We start from the raw sequence: 20,100 nt of genomic DNA, 5'->3' as shown, positions 1-20,100 counted from the left end.
TTTGCAAATACAGACTAACACGGCTGCTACTCTGAAACTTCCCATTGATAAGCTTCTTCCTAGTCCCCGTCAGGGGTTGGCTCCTGCCTTGTGGCAGAAGGGCTTACCTCCCTTAGGCTGTCTTAGCCAATACAAATGTCTAATCCTATTTAGTACATTGTGATGCTTTTGGCCTCTGCCACGTGGCAGTGGGTTCCACAGGTTGGTTGTGTATCATGTGAAGTATTTTCTTTGACCTTTTGACATTGTCATGTCACTTTCACTGACTGTCCCCTAATTCTTGGAGTATGAGAAACTGTAAATAAGCACAGCATGTATCTACTCAGCACCGTTTGTTGTTTTGTATTCCTCTAGCATGTCTCCTTGGTCCTTTTCTAAACCATTCGAATCCTAGTCTCATGTGGAAGTCTTTTCCCACCTGTCTCTGATCCCTCTATTTCTGTTACTGTGTTTTGTAACGGGCTAACCTGAACAAGGCACAGTGTTCTGGGCAATGGGATAGCACTCACTTGTATAATGGCTTTATAATTTAGTTATTTTCTGTTCTGTTCCTTCTACATCCTAACATTGTTGCCTTTTTTGATTGCTGCTTTGCATTGGGCAGGTGTTTTTTATAGAGTTGTCCACAGTGATACCCAGGTCTTTTTCATGAATAGTTCCAGGTAATTTAGAATTCAGTAACATGAATGAGCAATTCAAATTATTCCTTCCAACAACCGTTCCCTTGTCAGTGCTGAATTTCCTCTGCCAAATTGTCCATTCACCTAGGTTGGATACATCCTTAATTTGTCATCTGCACGTTTTTCCATCTCACTGTTAATCTCATTTTCCAGGTCATGAATATTTAACATCTGCCCTAGTACAGACCCTTGTGGTATCCCATTGTTAACCTTTTGCCATAATGAAAACTGGCCACTTTTGCTCTTTGTCTCAGTCAGTTTTCGATCTGGGTCAAAACTTTAGCCTGCACCTTCCCATGGCTACTTGGTTTCCTTAATAGCTTCAAGAGGGGCTCTGTCAAAGTCTCTTTGAAAATTCAAATTATTCAGTTCTCTGTTTTGTGGACATGCTCAACAAATCTTAATAGATTAGTTTCAGAGTGGTAGCCATGTTAATCTGTATCGGCAAAAAGAACGAGGCCTACTTGTGGCATCTTGGATACTAACAAATTTATTTGAGCATAAGCTTTCGTGGGCTAAAACCCACTTCGTCGGATGCATGCAGTGGAAAATACAGTAGGAAGATATAGATATAGATATACAACACACAGAACGTGAAGAAATGGGTGTTGCTATACCCATTATAACGAGAGTGATCAGTTAAGGTGAGCTATATAACCCACTTCATCCACTGCATGCATCCGATGAAGTGGGTTTTAGCCCACGAAAGGTTATGCTCAAATAAATTTTAGTCTCCAAGGTACCACAAGTACTCCTGTTCTTTTTGCTAATAGATTAGTGAGACCCAGGTTTCCTTTGTAGAAGTGGTGCTGGCTAGTCCCATATCCTGTTTACCTGGGTGTGTTTTTTGTAATCACTTCAACCTGGGTACCTGGTACTGAAGTTTGGCTCACATCCTAACTCCCAGGTGCCCTGTGCCTTTTTTGACCCTCCAGTCCTCTGACACAGTAGCTGTTTTGGAAGGTTTCTGTTCCTGCAGGACTCCTGGGTGTATCCTGTCTGTTCCTGGTGACACAGCCCTCCTAAATGTGAGATGGTGCTGGAACAAACTCTTCTTGTGCTTTGATCTGACAGTTCCTTAACTGAAAGAGCAGTCCAGGGTAGATTGTCCCAACATCCGCTGAAGAGTGGTGTGAGGAAATCACTCCGCTTATCAGCAATAGCTTTATATTTGATTACTCCTCTTTGCCCCCTAGGAATAGGTAGACTTGCAGATTCTCTTACTGGCTTCCTGTTTCTAATATGCTTAAAGATTTATTTTTCGTCTCTGGCTTTTTGCCCTTCACAGTAAATTTTACACATTGCCTCCTGTAGTGTGTACTGTGTTGATTTCCCTGGAGTTGGATTTCCACTTGAGTAACACCAGGAGCTTTGCTGTTTAACCAGACTGACATTTCTTGTCCTCCTGCTTCCTTGTTTCATAAAATAACAACGCCTGAGAGGTTATTCCGACCAAAGCCTGGGGAGCTGGCTCACCAGCTTCTCCAAACCACTGACTTGAGAGCAGACACAGGCTGCTAGATAAGAGTAGAAACTGGTTTACAAAGGGATGTAAATTGTTGCTTCAAGTGCATAAAGCCTTTGAGAGTAGGATCCTTATTGTGGTGTTTCCCAGGATGATCCTCCAGTAATTCCAGGAACCACAGGGAGCAGGAAGGTGTATGATCCGGAGTCTGCCTTTCCATGAGCATATACCATCTGCCAGTGGCAGAGCAGCTCCTAATGCAGCTGGCCACAGGAGTAGCTCAGGCAGCAGCCTGTGGACTGTTCTCCTGGCACTCGGCTACACAGCCCGAATGTATGTGAGCCACAAGCCGATGCCCCTCTGTGAGCAGCGTGCGGGGAATGGAGGAAGAATTACAAAGTGAGCAGAAAGCAACAACTGAAGACATGGGGTGGAGGAATAAAGCAGGAGAGGAAACAGACTGAAATCAAGTCTCCAGCAGGCACCCTCATTCATCACAAAGGAGGCACTGTCAGACAAAAGATGAGAATGAGAGAAGTTCTGTGGTCTGCAAAAGGCCAGATTAGACTATCAGTGGCTCCTTCTGGCTGTATAATCTCTGAACATTGTGCCAAGGGGTGGAGGACGTGCTCTTCAGAAGCCATAGATAATGCTAACTACAGGAAATCATATCGTTGAAAGAGCAGTCTTCTGCTTGTTCTTTTGGTAGCCCCAAGTAGGGGGAGGCCACTGGAACTTGATGGGTCACCACAAAGTGCTAGTGTTCTGTGGCTCTCAGGAGGTCACAGAAATCCCTTGCTCCTTTCTCCCTCTGGAGGTTTGGCTATTCTGTACTCTCACTGTGGGTGGCAATACTCTGCCGGCTTGCACAGCTCTAGAATGTCTGCACTGTTCTGGAATGTAAGCATATTTTTTTTGCCCTGTTGTACATGCTAAAAATGCTGCAACGGTTAAATCCAGAGGCCAAAATGTCTGACTTCCTTTCCCACTTCATTCAGAAATTCGGTGAACTTGCAATGACTGCAGAATCCAAGGCTTTGACGGGCCTCTACCATGGGCAGGTGCAGTGCAAGAAGAATAAGTTTGGGACACCAAAACAAGAGGTCAAGTAAGTTAAAAACAGACTGGTTAAAAGATGGTAGTCAGAGCAGTAAAGAGAATCTTAGACCTATTCATAGGCATCTAAGCCGGTTTTGTTCAGCTGTGTGGCAAAAAAGCAGTTCCAGTGTCCTCTGGAAGGTCTGACTACTCACCAGCACATAGTCTTCCCCACTTGATGATACATTTTTCTAGGTGAGCCTTGGCTGGGTTACTGCTATCGGATAGAAATGTGTTCAGGCTGGTGATCTGCCCTGAGGTTAACCAGCATTCCTACTAGGAACTTTGTCTTCCCAGGGATTGTCTGCTGCTTGAATTGCGTTGACTCTGACAAAGATAACAAAATTCGCACACAGATTCTTGTAACTTGCTCTTGTGCCTCCAGCTGCTTATTGGGTCAACTTTAGGCTGATTCCCCTGCCCTAGACTCTGGGATTGAGGAGGATCCTTGGGGTGATGTCGTCTATCACTTTGTCTGGAGTGTCTTACAATTGTGAGTGCCAGCCTCAAGGCAGGCTCAAGAAACAGGGCATGGACCCCAAACTGGTTGTGTTGTATACTTAGATTTCACCAACTGAGTAACAAGTGTGAACAACTCAGACATTAGAACGGCCTTAATAGTAAGCCACAGGCAGTCCCCTTGAATATTCTGGTCTGTCTTGCCACCCAGGCAAGCTTGACTTGGTGATAGATGGTCCATTACACCAGAAATCACAGCAATATTCACAGGTTACTCCCAGGCCCAAAGGACCAGTCACTTACCCCAGGTCACTTGTACTCTGATCTCGAACCAAAGACGACGCTTGCAGCCAGTCCTGTAACAAACTAAAGGTTTATTAATTAGGAAAAAGAAAGGAGTTATTTACAAGGTTAAAGCAGGTAAACATACACACACACGAATGAGGTCCAATCTTAAGTTCAAAAGGTAGAAGAAGCTTCTATAATGCACAAGTTTTTATGTCCTTTAGGGCTAACCCAAGCCAAGTGGATTGGGGATCTTTTGCTTATATTTAGGAATCATTGCCCTTCAGAGTCCAGACAGCATAAAGAAACCAATTTTCTCCTTAACAGACATTTTTATTCCCTTCCCCCAGTGTTCGAGATGGGATGTGGGCTTGTGCTGGTTACCTCCTCATTAGTGTGGGAGAAGCAATCAACAAAGTTCTCTGTCCACAATGGCTTGTCTAGTGTCTGTAGACCTTTTTTTGGAGAAGGAGAGGATAACGCCTCTTGTAGTAAACTGCTTGATAATGCTTCTCCCCTGTTAGGACTGTCAATTCCCCCCAACCATTTTTATAGTACAAAGCAAAATTTAAACATTATTTTATCACATGGGATACAGATCGAAATGGGATTGGTACAATGCATGTATTAGCATTCCATGAAGTCTAAACACGTTCTTATAACTCTAATATCTATTTTTAACAATACTAGCGCAGGTGAGCCAGACTGTAGAGCCCCGCTTGGAACTAGTGTAAAGTCCTGCAGCAGCACTGGGATCCCAATGGACCCGCTGCCATAATAGCGGGAGAAGGATTTTAAAAGTCCTGCACAGACTCTGCCAAACTGGTTCCCAGCGATTCACTTGTCAGTGTTCAGTGAGGCCTGGGGGCCTTGGCATGAGCTGGTACCTTGGCTGCCAGCCTCACACTCTCCTGCAGTTTGCAGGTTGTTTCCTTGAGTGCTCTTTTAGCACTTTCATTAGCCAGTGGCCCCATTGATGTTTGGCAGGCTTCCTGCTTCTGATGTTCTTCAATATTTTTGTTGGTTGGTTCGTTTTTTTTTTTGTTTTTTTTTTGTTTTTGTTTTTTTTGGCCTGCCTAATTATACTTTTCCACTTGACTCGCCAGAGTTTGTTTCCTTTTATTTTCCTCAGTAGGATTTGACTTCCAATTGTTAAAGGGAGTCTTTTTGCCTCTAACTGCCTCTAACTGTTTAGCCATGGTGGCATTTTTTTTGGTCCTCTGGTGTTGGTTTTTTCCAATTTGGGGTATACATTTAGTTTGAGCCTGTTATGGTGTTTTTAAGTCATTTCCATGCAGCTTGCAGGCATTTCATTCTTGTGACTGTTCCTTCTTGTTTCCAAAACAAGTAATAACCCTAATCTTTGTATAGTTCCCCTGCTTGAAGTTAATTGCTATTATGGAGAGTTTCTTTGGTATTTCTTTTCTCCAACCCCCCGCCATGGGTGTTAAATTTAATTACATTATGGTCACTATTACCAAGTGGTCCAGCAATATTCACCCCTTGGGTCAGATCCTGTGCTCCACTTAGAATTAAATCAAGAATTGTCTCCCCCTTGGGGTTCCAGGACTTGCTACTCCAAGAAGCCATCATTAATGGTGGCTAGAGATGACTCTGTTTTGCACAGGCATGTTGGGCATCGTGACGGAGTATTGTGTAATAGCATGGGACACCGTGGTCCCCAAGGGTCGTACACAGGATGAATATACCGGGGTGCTGGCTGCATCTTGCATAGACATGCTGCCTGGGGAGGTTGGACCAGTTAAATACACCATGTGACCTTAAAAACAAGAGTTTGATTCTTGCACACTAAGGCGTGGCCCAGGTAGGAGGAATGAGTGATCTCTTGCTGTGCAGCCCTCAAATCAGCTGGTAATGTAACTGCAGGAGCTGCAACCCTGAGTCATGTCTCTTTTAAGAGCCTCTCTCTCTCTCTCTCTCTCTCTCTCTCTCTCTAATTCTGGATTGTTGTGTGGATTCCTAGGTATCTTTAGCTTATGGCATGTATCGGGCAGTAGTTACAGTGAGGATATAACTGACTGTGGCATCATCTAAAGAATTTGCAGGGACAAATGTGCAACAGTCTGGCATACACGGCTTAGGAGATCTGAATGCTAAAGGGCCTTCCAGTCACTAGGAGGATGCTGAATGGACAGCAGTCTTCAGAGCAATCACTGCAAGGCTTCCTTCTGTTACTCTGCAGGGAGTTTTTTGGGGATGTCTTTGCTTAGGGAGAGAATCAAGACTGCAGGTAATTATCTCTAGTGTAGAATAGCAGAGCAGTGCTCATTCCCTGCATCTGGGACGGCTTCTGACAAGAAACCCCATCAGCATTAGGCAGATCCTTGCAATATGCATGCTCCCCAGTCAGGCAATACTCAAGTATAGGATTTACCTCTGGGGGTTAGTTTTTTGTCATGCCTCTAACAAATAAGCACCAATTGCTAATGTGTTTTCCCCTTTCGCTGCAGGAACCTTGCTGTGCTGGGAGCAGGGCTGATGGGAGCTGGGATTGCCCAGGTGTCTGTGGATAAGGGGCTGACGACCATTCTGAAGGACACAACGCTGCAAGGACTAGGCAAGGGACAGCAGCAGGTCTTCAAAGGGTACGTGAGCTGCAAAGAAGCAGGGCTGGATTGGATGGTGCCTCCTTTGTGCCAAAAAATCGGAGGAGACCTTGTGGTACCTTAGAGACTAAACATTTATTCGGGCATAAGCTTTCATGGGCTAGAACCTACTTCATCAGATGTATGAGGTAAAAGATACAGGAACAGGTATAAATACATGAAAGGATGTGGGTTACTTTACCAAGGGTTAGGTCTGTCTAACGAGATAAATCAATTAGCAGTAGGATACCAAGGGAGGAGAAATAACTTTTTTGAAGTGGTAAGAGAGTGGCCCATTACAGACTGTTGACAAGAGGTGTGAGTAACAGTAGGGGTAAATTAGTATGGGGGAAATTAAGTTTAGGTTTTGTAATGACCCAACCACTCCCAGTCTTTATTCAGGCTTAATCTAATGGTATCTAGTTTGCAAATTAATTCCAGTTCTGCAGCTTCACGTTGGAGTCTGGTTTTGAAGTTTTTTTGGTTGAAGAATTGCTCCTGTATCTTTTACTCCATGCATCCGATGAAGTGGGTTCTAGCCCACGAAAGCTTGTGCCCAAATAAATGTTAGTCTCTAAGGGGCCACAAGGACTCCTCGTTGTTTTTGCTGATACAGACTAACACGGCTGACCCTGAAACCTGTCCTTTGTGCCAAGTACTTCAGTCTTTGCAGACTGAGTAAGGATGATTGGCACATCCACTCCATGGGAGCCTGCCACGTGTGAAGGGGTCTCTTCCATCGCTGTGGCAGAGTGGGGTGTTTGCTTCTGTAAACTACCCCACAGGGTGCAAGAACACTACTATTTCCGGGTGTGTGACTGGACAAAGGAGTTAAAAGGCTGCTTTGGCTTGAGCATCACACATGCTGCTGCCCTGATCATGCCCTGGCATTCGTGCTTCCCCGGACATGTTCCTTGTGTCTGGCCTGGGCTCTAGGCTGTAGCACTGAATGTAAACTATGTAGAGGCCAGTAGCAGGACTCTGGTGGGGCTTCTCAGGTGGGGGCAGTGAGAACAGTTGGTGAGGCTGACCTACCCCAAAAGGGCACTTTGCCAAATATGGGCTGCGCCATGTGCCTCCACTGGCAGGGGAGGAGTATGGCTTGTCCCCTTTAGTCCCCTTGTCCCCCTCAGCATTCCCTGTGACCCACAGGCCTGTTGCCTTCTGGAGGGAGTTAGTTAGCAGGTACTTGTTCTGAGTCACTGTCCCCAAAGCCCCCTCCCACTGCTGCCAGGGGAGGTTTTGCTTTGTGTAGCTAGGGAGAGCTCAGCTATTCCCTGGAGCAAATCTGGGCTGCCCAGCCCAGCGTGTTAAGGAGTGAGGGGCTGTAAAGCCTTGTTTCTGGTTCCTCCTGCTCTTCCCATGTGCCCCTGGAGGCTACAGACATGATGCTCACCCTCCCAAGCATTAGGTTTGCCCCCCAAGCACCGCTGTTTGCATCAGAGGAGCACTTGCCAGCCCTCCAGGTTGCCAGAGGAGCATCTCTCCAACAGCCAATAGATGGGCCAATGATCCTTGGCTGGATTTGATACAGGAGTGAAAGGGCCCCCCCCGCTGGCTGGGAGGGAGGGATTGACGGCCAGGGTATGCTGTGCACTGCTAGTGCTCGTACTCACACTGCTGGCCCTGCTCTGACCAAGTTCCTCCTCCTCCAGGCTGAATGACAAAGTGAAGAAGAAGAGCCTGACCTCTTTTGAAAGGGACATGATTCTCAGTAATATGACGGGGCAGCTGGATTACAAGGGCTTCAACAAGGCCGACATGGTGATTGAAGCTGTGTTTGAGGACCTCAGCATCAAACACAAAGTGCTGAAGGAGGTGGAAGCGGTGAGTTTTCCCATCTCCAAACAGCTTGCAACCAGCCTGTGGTACGTGTACGGCAGATCCTGCTCCACCCTCTTCATATTCCTACCAAGGCTGCTCTGTATGACGCCATTCATGCTGCCTGGAGGAGGTTACTCTTAACTATCTAACCTCCGTTCAGGGAAGTGCTGCAGGGAACGGTCTACCTGTTCTGTCTCACCAGGATTGTGCCTGCTGTTGTCTGGCTTTCCACCTCCTTCTGGGAGTTGCTGAAAAATCTCTTAACTCTTTCTTGGGGGTTTGAAGCGGCAAATGGGGCATCTCAACTACCCCATCGCTCCTTCGTCCCTTGTTTACCACCTCATACAAACTTGCTGCTTCCCCGCTTGTTGTCCATTACCACCAGACTAGTGGGCTTCAGCGAATTACTCTATTTATGCTAAAGGAGCTGGTCTCTGTTCCTGCCTGGTGCCCATTGCAGTGGCATCTGATCACCTGATGGGGTGTGTTGGCAGAGCCCTGCGGGCCCAGCACTGGCGTAGTTTCGTCGAATTGCAGGCGCGATGCATTTGGAGAAGGAAGTCTGGTGTTGGCAGTCCCAGCTCAGGGCTGGAAGTGAGATCTGGCTTTGCCAATGACTTGGAGTTGCTGACCATCTCTGGCTTCAGTTTCCATACCTGTAAAACCGTCCTATCGACTGGGGTGCGGTGAGGCTCCATTCACTGTCATCTTAAAGAGCTTTCAGACCCTTTGGGGAAGGGCGCTAGAAATGCACAGTGGTACTAGGAGCCCTGAAAAGACTGCTGAGGCCTTGAGTCCAAACTACCTGCCACTAAGTGTTGCTTGTGATGCTTGTACACGTTGTTTATGGTGCCTGTTCTTGGTTTCCCTAGGTGGTCCCTCCTCACTGTATCTTTGCCAGTAACACATCTGCTCTCCCAATCAGTCAAATTGCTGCTGCTAGCAAAAGGCCGGAAAAGGTGAGTACCAGAGTCCCTCCTGCAGTTCAAATGTAGCGTCTTGGGACAGAGCTGTGAATGCCAGTGGGGCATGTCTTCCAGTCTGGGTTTGCTATTGGAGACAGGCAGTCGTGGAGAGCAGGTGGGACTGCGCATTCCAGGTTTGGAACGTGGAACAACGCAACGTGAGCTCCCAAGGGCAGTGCTTTGCGTTACCTTTTTTTTTTTTTTTACCAACCTGTGGGATACTGGAGAGGGAGGAGTGGGGAGTTGACTTTTTGTGCATTGGTGAGGCAGGAACTGGAATGCTGCATCCTGTTCTGGTGTTAACACTTGAAAAACTATGTTGGAAAGTCAGAGAGGGATTAAAAAGAGTCACAAAACTGATTTGAGGGTGGGGAAAAATGCCTTAATGTGACTGAGTCAATCCATTTAGCTTATCAAAGACTGTGGTGACTTGCTTAGTGTGTAAGTACCCTCACAGGGAGAAAATACCAGGTACTAAAGGCCCATTTAAGAACATAATATAAAAAGAGTCACACTGGGCCAGACCAAAGGTCCACCTAGCCCAGTATCCTGTCTTCTGACAGTGATCAATGCCAGGTGCTTCAGGGGGAATGAACAGAACAGGGCAACTGAGTGATCCATCCCCTGTTGTCAGTCCCAGCTTCTGGCAATCAGAGGCTTAGGGACACCTGGAGCATGGGGTTGCATCCCTGACCATCTTGGCTAATTGATGGACCTATCCCCCAGGAACTTATTGAGTTCTTTTTTGAACTCAGTTACACTTTTGACATTCACAACATCCTGGGCAATGAGTTCCACAGGTTGACTGTGGGTTGCATGAAGAAGCACTTCCTTTTGCTTGTTTGAAACCTGCTGCCTGTTAATTTCATTGGGTGGCCCCTGGTTCTTGTGTTATGTGAAGGGGTAAATAACACTTTGCATCTGTGACTCCTATTAGCAAATATTCCCAATGGCTGGTGATGGGACACTAGATGAGGCGGGCTCGGAGTTACCACAGAATTCTTTCCCACGTGCTCATAGTCTAACTGATGGCCACGTTTGGGGCTGGGAAGGAATTTTCCCCCACGTCAGATTGGCAGAGACCCTGTGGGGATTTTCACCTTCCTCTGCAGCGTGGGGCATGGATCACTTGCTGGTTTGAACTAGAGTAAATGGTGAATTCTCTGTTCCTTGAAGTCTTTAAAACAAACTTTGAGGGCTTCCAACCTCTGGCTGAGTTACTGGGCCTATTACAGGAGTGGCTGGATAAGGTTCTGTGGCCTGCAAAATTCAGGAGGTCAGACCAGATGATCACAATGGTTCCTTTTGGCCAGAAGCTCGGAGTCTGGCCATCAGGGTTGAGCTAACGTTCGATACACAGGATTCTCTCTCCAACAGTCTTCGCTCCAGTAGAACTAGGTGTGTTCTGCTGCATTAAGGTGTTGTCTGCGTGGCGCCCTAGTGTCCATTACTGCCTGCTCCTTCGGGGCAGGAGGAGTTAACCAGCAGGCTCTCCTTCACGGGAAGCGGTTCTCACCAGCTAAGCTCGCTTTAACATGAGCCTGGGTTGCTAATGGCAAGGACTCTCCTTCCCCTAGTAGTGAGTTGGGGAACCTGCCTGGGGACCCCAGGAGCAGCAGGATGGAGGAGGTGCAGAGCACATGGTCGCATAGTGTTAGCAGGGGTTTCCATGATGAGAGCAGGTGCTATTTGGGGTGGGGGGGCGGGTGCAGGGAGGGGCAATAGGGATGGTGGGAGAAAGGAGCCATTGCTGGATTGGAGGCAAGAGCACGCTCTGACAGCATGTATTGACTGTGGTCCAAGGACTAAAGTGATGAGCTGTTTAAATCTAACTGGCTCAAATGGTTTCAGCTGGTTCCCTTGCCTCCTGTGGGGCTCACGGTCCTGTCCAAGCAAGGAGGAGGTTCCCATTACATTGGGGCAGGTTACAAGGATGTTACTCAGTCAGTGGTAGCGGGCTCACCAGCTCAGCCTGTTGCCGATCTGGGGACATGGTGAGGGGAGTTCCCCTCCAGTACGAAGAGTAATTCCTCTCCTGGAGTCTCAGCTATACTTACCACAGTAACAGCTCATCTGAAATGCAGATTGTTCCTTCAAACTTGCAAATGAGCTTCCGACCCCTTCCTCTTGCTGGATAAATTGTCTGTGTAATGATGCTTTATGGAAAACCAATAGGAAATCAGTTCACTAATTAACTCACTGTAATTAGTGCTGCAGTCTGCAGCTCTCATATAAGGTGCCTCTATCTTTGGCAGATGTTGTTGCTAAGTGTAGCTTCCAGTGGGCATGAAGGTGACATCTTGATTACATGACTGCATTAGTCAAATAGGCCACAACTGAATTATCTAAACTTAAATGATGTTCCCGTGGGAGGGTTGCACTTACCTCTAATTAGTGTCTGGAAAGGAACCGATTTGTATTTAAATTCAGATCATCACTGTAGCAACTACAGAAAACAGTCTATAGCACAGGGAATTCACTCAACATCTGGTGGTTCTTTATAACCACTGCTGTCTGTTCAGTGCTTCGGAAAAAGCACGACATTAGTCCTCTCACCTGTCTCCCCCAGTGAGATGGTAGGTATGTACATAGCCTTGCTTTACAGAGGGGAAGGTGTAGAGAGGTCATGTGACTTGCCCAGTGGCTGAGCTGAGATTAGAGTACAGAGGATAGGTCCATCAATGGCTATTAGTAGGGCCCTACCAAATTCACATCCATTTTGGTCAATTTCACAGTCATAGGATTTTAAAAATTGAAAATTTCATGATTTCAACTATTTAAATCTGAAATTTCAAGGTGTTGTAATTGTAAGGTCCTGACTCAAAAAGGAGTTTGTGTGTGTGCAGGGGGGGGTTGCGGTACTGCTACCCTTGCTTCTGCGCGGCTGCTGGCGGTGGTGCCGCCTTCAGAGCTGGAGAGTAGCGGCTGCTAGTCGGAAGCCCAGCTCTGAAGGCATAGCCGCCGTCAGCAGTAGCACAGAAGTAAGGTTTGCATGGTATGGTATTGCCACCCTGACTTCTGGTTCAGTTCCCTAGTACAGACCTGCTTGTGAGTACCCCTTCAAAGCTGTTAACATGTTTGCTGTCAGGAAGGAGATCCCTCTGAGCGTCAGCCTAATACCAAAAGTGTCTGTCAGCCATCGAGCTGTGTCCAAAGAGCTGAAAAGCCCAGTCTGTGCCTTACTTTCTGTATGCTAAGCCCTTACACCCTTCCCGGCAGGTGATCGGCATGCACTACTTCTCCCCAGTGGACAAGATGCAGCTGCTAGAAATTATCACCACGGACAAGACCTCCCAGGACACAGCTGCCTCTGCTGTAGCTGTCGGCCTCAAGCAAGGGAAGATCATCATTGTAGTCAAGGTAAAGTATTCTTGCTCGAGATCCTGGCAGGTCCTGAAACCACTGACCATGCCCGAGATGGCAGGTGGATGAACCAAGAGATTAAACAGGAGCGTTGAAAGTCTTTTGGGCTTCTAGGTGCGGGAGAGGTTTGAGTTTCTTCACTTCTAAAGGTCAAGCTCTCAGGAACTGGACTAGGCTGGTATTAAAGCAGCAGGTCTGAGATGCACCGGAGCTGTTCACTAGTGTGGAGAACCCAAATGTGGAGGTTGAGGTGAACTAGAGTACAGGAGGGGCGCACACCCTCCCAGCCACCCCCTTTGCGGCAGCCATGACTGTCTGGGTAGGTTGGGGAAGAGGGCTCCATTTTTCCTGCTCTTGGAGGGCTTCAAATGTATCAAACGCCTCGCTGGAGGCTGCTACCAAAAGTGGGACCCTGAGCAGGGACCGGTGCCTGGGTCAAAATCTTGCTGCTGCTCCTCGCCCCAAGAGCTGCAGGCAGGATGGGCTCTCTTCAGGAGGTTACCCTGGGCAGCAAGGCCCTGCTCTAGCTTCTTAGGACAAAAACGTCCCTGGCTGTAAAACTGAGGGAAGTGGGAGTAGATCTGGACTAAAGGGGATGAGGTAGAGCCGGCGCAGTGGCAGAGAGATGGGGAAGAGTCGCGCAGAAGAGGAAACCGTGCCATGACCTGTGGGGAGAGGGCAGTGAAGCCAGAGACTGAGTGTGCCGGCACCAACCTGGACAATCTGGTTAAGGGATTCCTAAATGACTGACCATGCCCTCGAATCTGAACACCGCTGTTGTTCCTTTGAATTACAGGGGTGGCTTGCAGGGAGGTGGCTTTCCTAGGGTGTGTCCTGGTAGTAGGCTTAGTCTGGGACTAGCAAGAGTTGGATACATTTGTCAAACCCTGGGCCTTGTCACTCCTGCTTCCATTTGAGTAGGCGGCTGGGACTCTGAGCCAGACTCCCTGCAGTGCTGGGACTTGTCTGCATTTGGTGGTAATGCTCTGCCTTGACCATTAGTCTCTGCAGAATACGCCACCTTTTCGCTGAGTGAGTGTTAATCTTCTTCCCCTGCCTGCTGCCACTGGGGCAGATAATGTGCTAGGTCCCACCCCTGCTGAGTGCTGCAGAGCTGGGGCCGTGACTCAGCCAGGTCCAGGGGGTCTCTGGAACTTAGCAGGAAGCAGATGTGTGAGGAGCTTCCCACATTCCTGGAGCTTCCACTCAGGCCAAAACAAACCATTCTAGGAGTTGATTATAGAGCACTGAAAATCCTGGACAATGCAGTGTCTGCATTCTAGGGCTCTGAAATCTAGCTCAGGAAGCAGTTCAAGTAGGCAGGGAGTCCTTGGTCTTGCAGGGCTTCTGACGCTAACCTGCTTTGCTGTCCCGTTTGCCTCTCCCAGGATGGACCAGGTTTCTACACCACCAGATGTCTGGGGCCAATGCTGGCTGAAGTGGTCAGAGTTCTCCAGGTGTGTATTGGAATCGAGTGTGCTGCCGGAAAGCACCAGGGGTGCAGAGAAGCTGCCAAATGTTAAAGTAGATGAGATTCTCCTTCTTCTCCCTACAAAGTCAGGCTGGCCCAGAGCCCAGCCATGTCCTAGAAGGGTGTATGTAGAGAAACTGTCCTCACCGGGTCTCCCGTCTCTTGGACTGGGCAGACCACTACAGCCCCAGTGCTGCTAGAAGATAGGACTCCATGGATGCCTCCTCGCCCCCCGGATGGATGAGGTTTGGGAGGATGAGACTGTGCCCACCGAACCACAGATCCCAGCCAGCCGAGCGGCTTGTGGGATTGTTATAAAGAGGAAGTGGGGAAGGATGGAAAGAGGTACGTTATTGCTGTCTTGCGATCTTGTCCTCGGGTCTCGAGTTCAGACCCAAAGCTTGACCTTTGATCATCTGAGTGAGCTTCATTTCCATGACCCCGTGCCTGGCCGGTGAGCTGGGTTATTGCCTGAACGTGAGTCCAGCCGCAGGGGTCTCCTACCCAAGAACCCACAGGCAGCTCAGTTAGTGCCACGTTGTAGTTGAACTTGTGTAGAATGTTTTGGTAACTTCCAAGCTGCTGTCCCCCCAGTACATTAACCAGGGATTTGCCTGGAAAAGAAGTGGTGGAACTTCCCCACCCGCAGCCCCTCTGAGCCCTGACCTGGTGGTGTCGTCGGCTGTTAAACTTCACACGTGAAAGAGCAAGTCACTTAGCCGCTTTCCCACCTATCAGATGGACAGCTGCCGCTCGGGGAGCGGCGGGGGGGGGTTGAGAGTCAATGCAGACTTCGCAAAGCACTTTGAACTCATTGGCTGGAAGAGCTTAGTGAAGGACAGAGTGTTATACAGCAAAGGGGCAGAATTGTCCTTAGCCCAGGCAGGAGGAATGGAGTGGCAGAAATGGCTCCTGAATGGAGCAAGGGTTTGAGTTGGGAGAATAGCAGGTTCTAATCTCATCTCTATCACTGCCTCGATAGACGGCCTTGGCAAGCTGTTTGTCTTTTGCCTCAGTTTCCCCATTGGTGTAATAGGGAGATGCTTGCCGATCTGTGTGAAGCCTGGAGATCACTGGATGGAACAAAAGTGCAAAGGTCTTTATGAAGGTTTAGGAGCCTACACTTGGGCTGTAAGTTCTTTGGGGCTGGGACAGGCCTCTTAGCACAATGGGGGCAGAGTTCAGGACACGGGCTCCTTGGTGCTCCATTGTTCCAGGAAAGTACAGTGCTGTGCCACCCGGGCTTTTGGGTGACACCTGAAGGGCCCCCCCCGCCCCCAAAGGAATCTTCTGCCTGGCTGCCATTGGGAGCAGCCTTGCGCCTGGTCGTCCCCAGCTATTGACAAACCTCCTTGGCTTGTGCTGTTCCTGGTTCCTTACACCATTTGCCCAGCTCCCTCGCAGGGTATTTAAGCCAATGGCCAGCAGCTGTGATGGGCCAGCAGGGACTAGGCCTGCACGGTCACTGGGGCCTGTGTGTGGCAGGGCTCTGCATATCCACAGGCCGGAGTGCTCATAGGGCTTCCCCCTTTCTGCCCCTGCAGGAAGGCACTGACCCCAAGAAAGTGGATGCCCTTTCTACAGGGTTTGGCTTTCCCGTGGGTGCCGCCACCCTGATCGACGAAGTGGGCGTGGACGTGGCTGCACATGTGGCAGAGGATCTCGGCAAGGCCTTTGGCCAGCGCTTTGGGGGCGGGAACGTCGAGCTGTTCAAGCGCATGCTAGAGAAAGGCTTCTTAGGTGAGTGGCCCCAGAACGCTTGAGCTGGGCTGTCTAGTGCCAGCCCCTCCTCCCTCTTGGTCCCTGGGCTGGGCTCCCGGCAACCGCCTCACGCTTGTGCTCGAGCCCACAGAAGCTGTTCCCTGGGATGCAGCATTCCCTGCTGAATGGCGCTTGAGCCCTTCCAAGTCCTGGCCTGATGAGACCAGTTATTGATCACCAGCTCCTGGGCAGAGGCAGGAGGGGCTGCAGCTCTGGCCACCCCACTGACATGGTAGAGCGACCTAGAGCCACAGGAGATGCAACTGTGACAAAGCCATTGCTGGCCACTAGAGGCCACTGTTCCTCAGAGATGTGCCCCAGGGATGCCTGTTCCCTGCAGGCTGCTCACACATGGGGCTGGGCCAGCCCATGAAGGAGTGTTGCATGCTGGGACCTGTAGTCTGTGTGGACTACATCTTTGTATTAAGGATGAAGACAGCTGCATTGTAGATATGGGCTGCGATTGGGTCACTCTGGTCTTAATTTTGGGACGTCTCCTGACCCTTGCAGGCCCCTGCTCTTAAGCATTGATGAGACGCAAACTCTGGGCAGGATCTGCTGTTGGGAGAGCCGTAGAAGCCAGTCGCCCCGCCTCTCCTCTGCTCCAAAGTATCTCCAAGACTCAGACCAGTGGAGACTGGCAGCCCTGGCTACTTCTTGGCAAAGCCCAGCAAATCTGTCTGACCACCCCTCCTCTGATCGCCTTCCCCTTCCCTATGTACATGAACTGTTCCCCTGTCTCCAGGGGGCTGAGAGCCAGACAGCCTCCTCCCTTCTCTGCAGGACCGGGAAGCTGTTCCCAGGTGCCATTTGAGCTTGGGGGTAGCCTCTCGTCCCACAGGTACCTGCTGCTTGTGCCGGCAGAGAAGCACGTACCAGGTTAGCAGTCTGTATGGCCCAGGGGATCAGTGGCAGTTGGGGGGCAACTCAGCCAGTGACTGATATTACCCCTCCCCGGCAGGCCGCAAGGCAGGAAAGGGTTTCTACGTGTACCAGCAAGGTGTGAAGAACAGGAGCGTGAACTCTGGCATGGATGAGATCTTGGCGCAGTTCAAGGTGCCCTCCAGGCCCGAGGTGTAAGTAGATGGTGTCTGAATCCAAAAGGGTTGGGTGGGGAGGGGAGAGGGCAGCAGGGGGTGGCTCTGGGCACCCCAGCCTCTCCCAGCACTGGCAAGTCTTCTGTCATCTGCTGCTGACAGCCCCTCTGGGGGCACTGTCAGAAGGGCTGTGCTGGGCCTCCAAGCAGAGCAGCCCCGGGATCTGGCACTGATCCCTCTGAGACTGGCTGATCTCCAGTTTAATTGGCCATCCCTCACTTCTGAGGTGCTGGGGGGTCACTGGCGGCTGCTGGTAGCACAGAACACTGCGGGTCTTCCTTTGGAATGCCAATTGCCTCGGGGGTGTGGGGGTTGTACTACAATCGACACTGGTACTGCACCTTGGGAGAAAGCCCCCCTAGGGCTTGTTGGTGCTAGTCAAGGGGGGGGATCCGTATGGTCCCCAGCCCTCCAGCTAGGATCAGCTACGCTCTGAAATCGGATCTGTCGTATGGCCTGACATGTCTCCTTTCGCTGCCCCAGTGTGGGGCCTGACAGATCGCTGCCTTGTCGTTGGGGACCCGGGCTGAGTATCAGACTGGTCCTGCTGCCTCCTCCGGTCAGAAGGCAGGTCCTAATGCCACTCAACAAGCTGTGGCTTCCTCTGGCCCTGTCCCTATCCCCTGTGTGCTCTTGGCTGTTTCTCAAGGCCTGGGCCCCAGGCTGCCCCTCCCGCTTTGCCCAGTGGCTGCTCTGTGGTCTGAGTAACATCGCTCTGTTCCAGCTGCTCCGACGAGGACATCCAGCTGCGCTTGGTGACGCGGTTTGTGAACGAGGCAGCTATGTGTCTGCAGGAAGGGATCCTGAGTAACCCAGTGGAAGGAGACATAGGAGCCGTGTTTGGCCTGGGCTTCCCGCCGTGTCTGGGAGGTGAGTGGCTTCCCCTGGCCATACGGAAGAGGCCACCTGACTGAGCAGGGAACGGGACTAAGCTGTACTGGCAGTAAAGCTGGGTCCACACTAGGAGCACTTTGGTATAGCAGAGGGTATTGCTGCACTAGCAAAGCTGTACGCGGAGTCCTGGCCCAAGACTTAGTGTGCACTACGCAGCTATGAGGACTAGAAGTGCATCTAGTCTCACGCCCTAGCCAGGGGGTCTGTGCTGGCAGAACGCTTGGGCTAGAAGCAGCTGCCCACAGAAATGTGTTTGTCCGCTTAGCGCTCTTCAGGGAGGTGGCGTAGCTATGCTGGCCAGAGAACTCCTCCGCTGTCTCCACTAGGGGCCTCTGCCAGCGTAGCTACCCCGGCCAAGACTCTGGAGTGTAGCCAGGACCCGAGTCCCAAATGAGTTGAACGTGGTACCTGTCTGTGAGCAGAGTCCGGCACTCTTGAGAGCGAAGCTGTACATGGAGCATGTTGTTCACAAGCCCCTCGCTTGAGCACTGAACTAGTCTTGGACACGGCGTGTGCGGGGCGTGGGGCAGCGTGGCTCGCCACGGGGCAGTTGGCTAGAATACCATCACGCTGCACCTCCTGAAGCATGCTGGGGCTGGGCAGGGGGCTCCCGAAACCAGAGCTCAGGTTCTGGGTCACAGCTGCAGATACAGGAGACCCCGGTCATATCGATTAAACTGCCCCGAGGGCCAAGCTCTGCAGTCCCATGCTGTCGCCTGCAAACACAGGGCATGTCTGGGGGTGAGCCTGCAGCTGATGTTAATATGGAATTCCAGACACAGCTGGGGTTGGCCCACAGCCTTTGGCCCAGTCTAGCTATTCCCCCTGGCTCATGCAGTTCAAACACTACCCCACCCCTTAAATCCTAGGGTACGTCCCCTGGCCTTGGGGGCCCCTGCAGCTCAGCGGTGAGGTGGCTGAGGTAGCTGGGCGTGAGGGTCCAGGTCTGCTCTGCACACAGCGAAGACCCTCCTTGTCCATGGGGTCAAGTGCTGGCAGCAGGTGTCTTTGCTTCCCTTCCAGCTGGGGTGTCACGGCTGAGCACAGCTGGACAGTTGGCTCCAATGTGCAGCAGTTTGCTCCTTGAAAGCATCCCTGGCCTTGATTGTAAACATTAAAAGGCCCCTGAGCACAGCTGGGATTGTCCTAAAAGTAACAGTGGCAGCAGCTTTTACATCCATTTCTGCGGGCACCGTTGCACACAACCGCCTGGGGGCTGCCAGCTCTGAGGGGGGAGCAGGCGCCCACACCACCACCACTGGAACTGCCTAGTCAGCCAGGCAGTGCAGGATGCAGGGGCTTGCCTTCCCCTGCTGCTGCCTGGCCCCTCGCCAGCCGCTCAGCCAACCTCACTGTGCTCTGTGTGGGCAGAATTGCTGTCCTGAGACATGGAGCAAGGCCTGAATTCTCTCCTGGCCTGTTCCTGGGGAGCCTGCTCCCCCCCACACAGCAGAGCTCGGCCTGAAATCCAGGGGTGTTTCCTCTGCACACTGACGGGAGGCTTGAGTCCAGCGTGTTTGCCCGTCTCCCGGGTTGGGCACAGCTCTCCTGCAGGCTCTCAAGTGCTGCCCTCTCGCCCAATCTCCCCCGCTGACTTAGCCCTGTGTTCTGTGCAGGCCCTTTCAGATACGCAGACTCGATTGGAGCCAAGCAGCTGGTGGACAAGCTGCGGAAGTACGAGGCCGTCTACGGAAACCAGTTCACGCCGTGCCAGCTGCTTCTGGATCACGCCAACGACCCGAGCAAGAAATTCCACCACTGAACGTGTCCACGGGCCTCCATAGATGCACTCGCAGCTAGAGCCTGGGGAGAGCCTGCTCCAGCCAAAGCTCCATTCTGTCCGTTCCTCTCTAAGCACCGGGGCTGGGGGGCAGTGAACTCTGGAGGTTTGTAGCCCTTTAAGTGCCTAAGCAGCTTCTCAGGTGCTCGCTCTCTCACCCATCCCTGGCTGGTTGGATGTTGCGCCTCCCGTTTGAAGATGGAAGAAGAGTTTTTGTGTTCAGTCAACTCAGTGCACCGTGCCCTCCAGAGCCTCCGTCCAGCAGGCATTAGCCCCATGGCCGTGCCTAGGGCAGCTGCTCCCCGCTACAATTCATGGCAAATGTTTAACAATAAACCACCGATCTCTTGTT

General features: G+C 50.7%; 1 protein-coding gene across 3 annotated transcripts in view; it reads left to right on the top strand.

Annotated features, from left to right (window-relative positions):
- The window catches only part of HADHA (hydroxyacyl-CoA dehydrogenase trifunctional multienzyme complex subunit alpha), a 45,007-nt gene extending 24,907 nt beyond the window's left edge, over positions 1 to 20,100 (top strand). For all 3 annotated transcript variants that reach the window (XM_038393986.2, XM_038393987.2, XM_043510005.1), the window contains 10 exons: positions 3,144 to 3,253; positions 6,459 to 6,593; positions 8,249 to 8,420; positions 9,290 to 9,376; positions 12,602 to 12,742; positions 14,134 to 14,202; positions 15,761 to 15,956; positions 16,939 to 17,053; positions 17,799 to 17,944; positions 19,585 to 20,100. In XM_038393986.2, the coding sequence (XP_038249914.1) occupies positions 3,144 to 3,253; positions 6,459 to 6,593; positions 8,249 to 8,420; positions 9,290 to 9,376; positions 12,602 to 12,742; positions 14,134 to 14,202; positions 15,761 to 15,956; positions 16,939 to 17,053; positions 17,799 to 17,944; positions 19,585 to 19,730 (1,317 nt within the window). In that variant the 3' untranslated portion in view covers positions 19,731 to 20,100. The remainder of the gene's footprint in view (positions 1 to 3,143; positions 3,254 to 6,458; positions 6,594 to 8,248; positions 8,421 to 9,289; positions 9,377 to 12,601; positions 12,743 to 14,133; positions 14,203 to 15,760; positions 15,957 to 16,938; positions 17,054 to 17,798; positions 17,945 to 19,584) is intronic.

The sequence above is a fragment of the Dermochelys coriacea genome, chromosome 3 (genome assembly GCF_009764565.3).
Source record: "Dermochelys coriacea isolate rDerCor1 chromosome 3, rDerCor1.pri.v4, whole genome shotgun sequence".
Taxonomy (NCBI): Eukaryota; Metazoa; Chordata; order Testudines; family Dermochelyidae; genus Dermochelys; species Dermochelys coriacea.
Note: the sequence above shows the minus strand (reverse complement) of the source record. Positions and strands in the feature narration are given on the sequence as shown.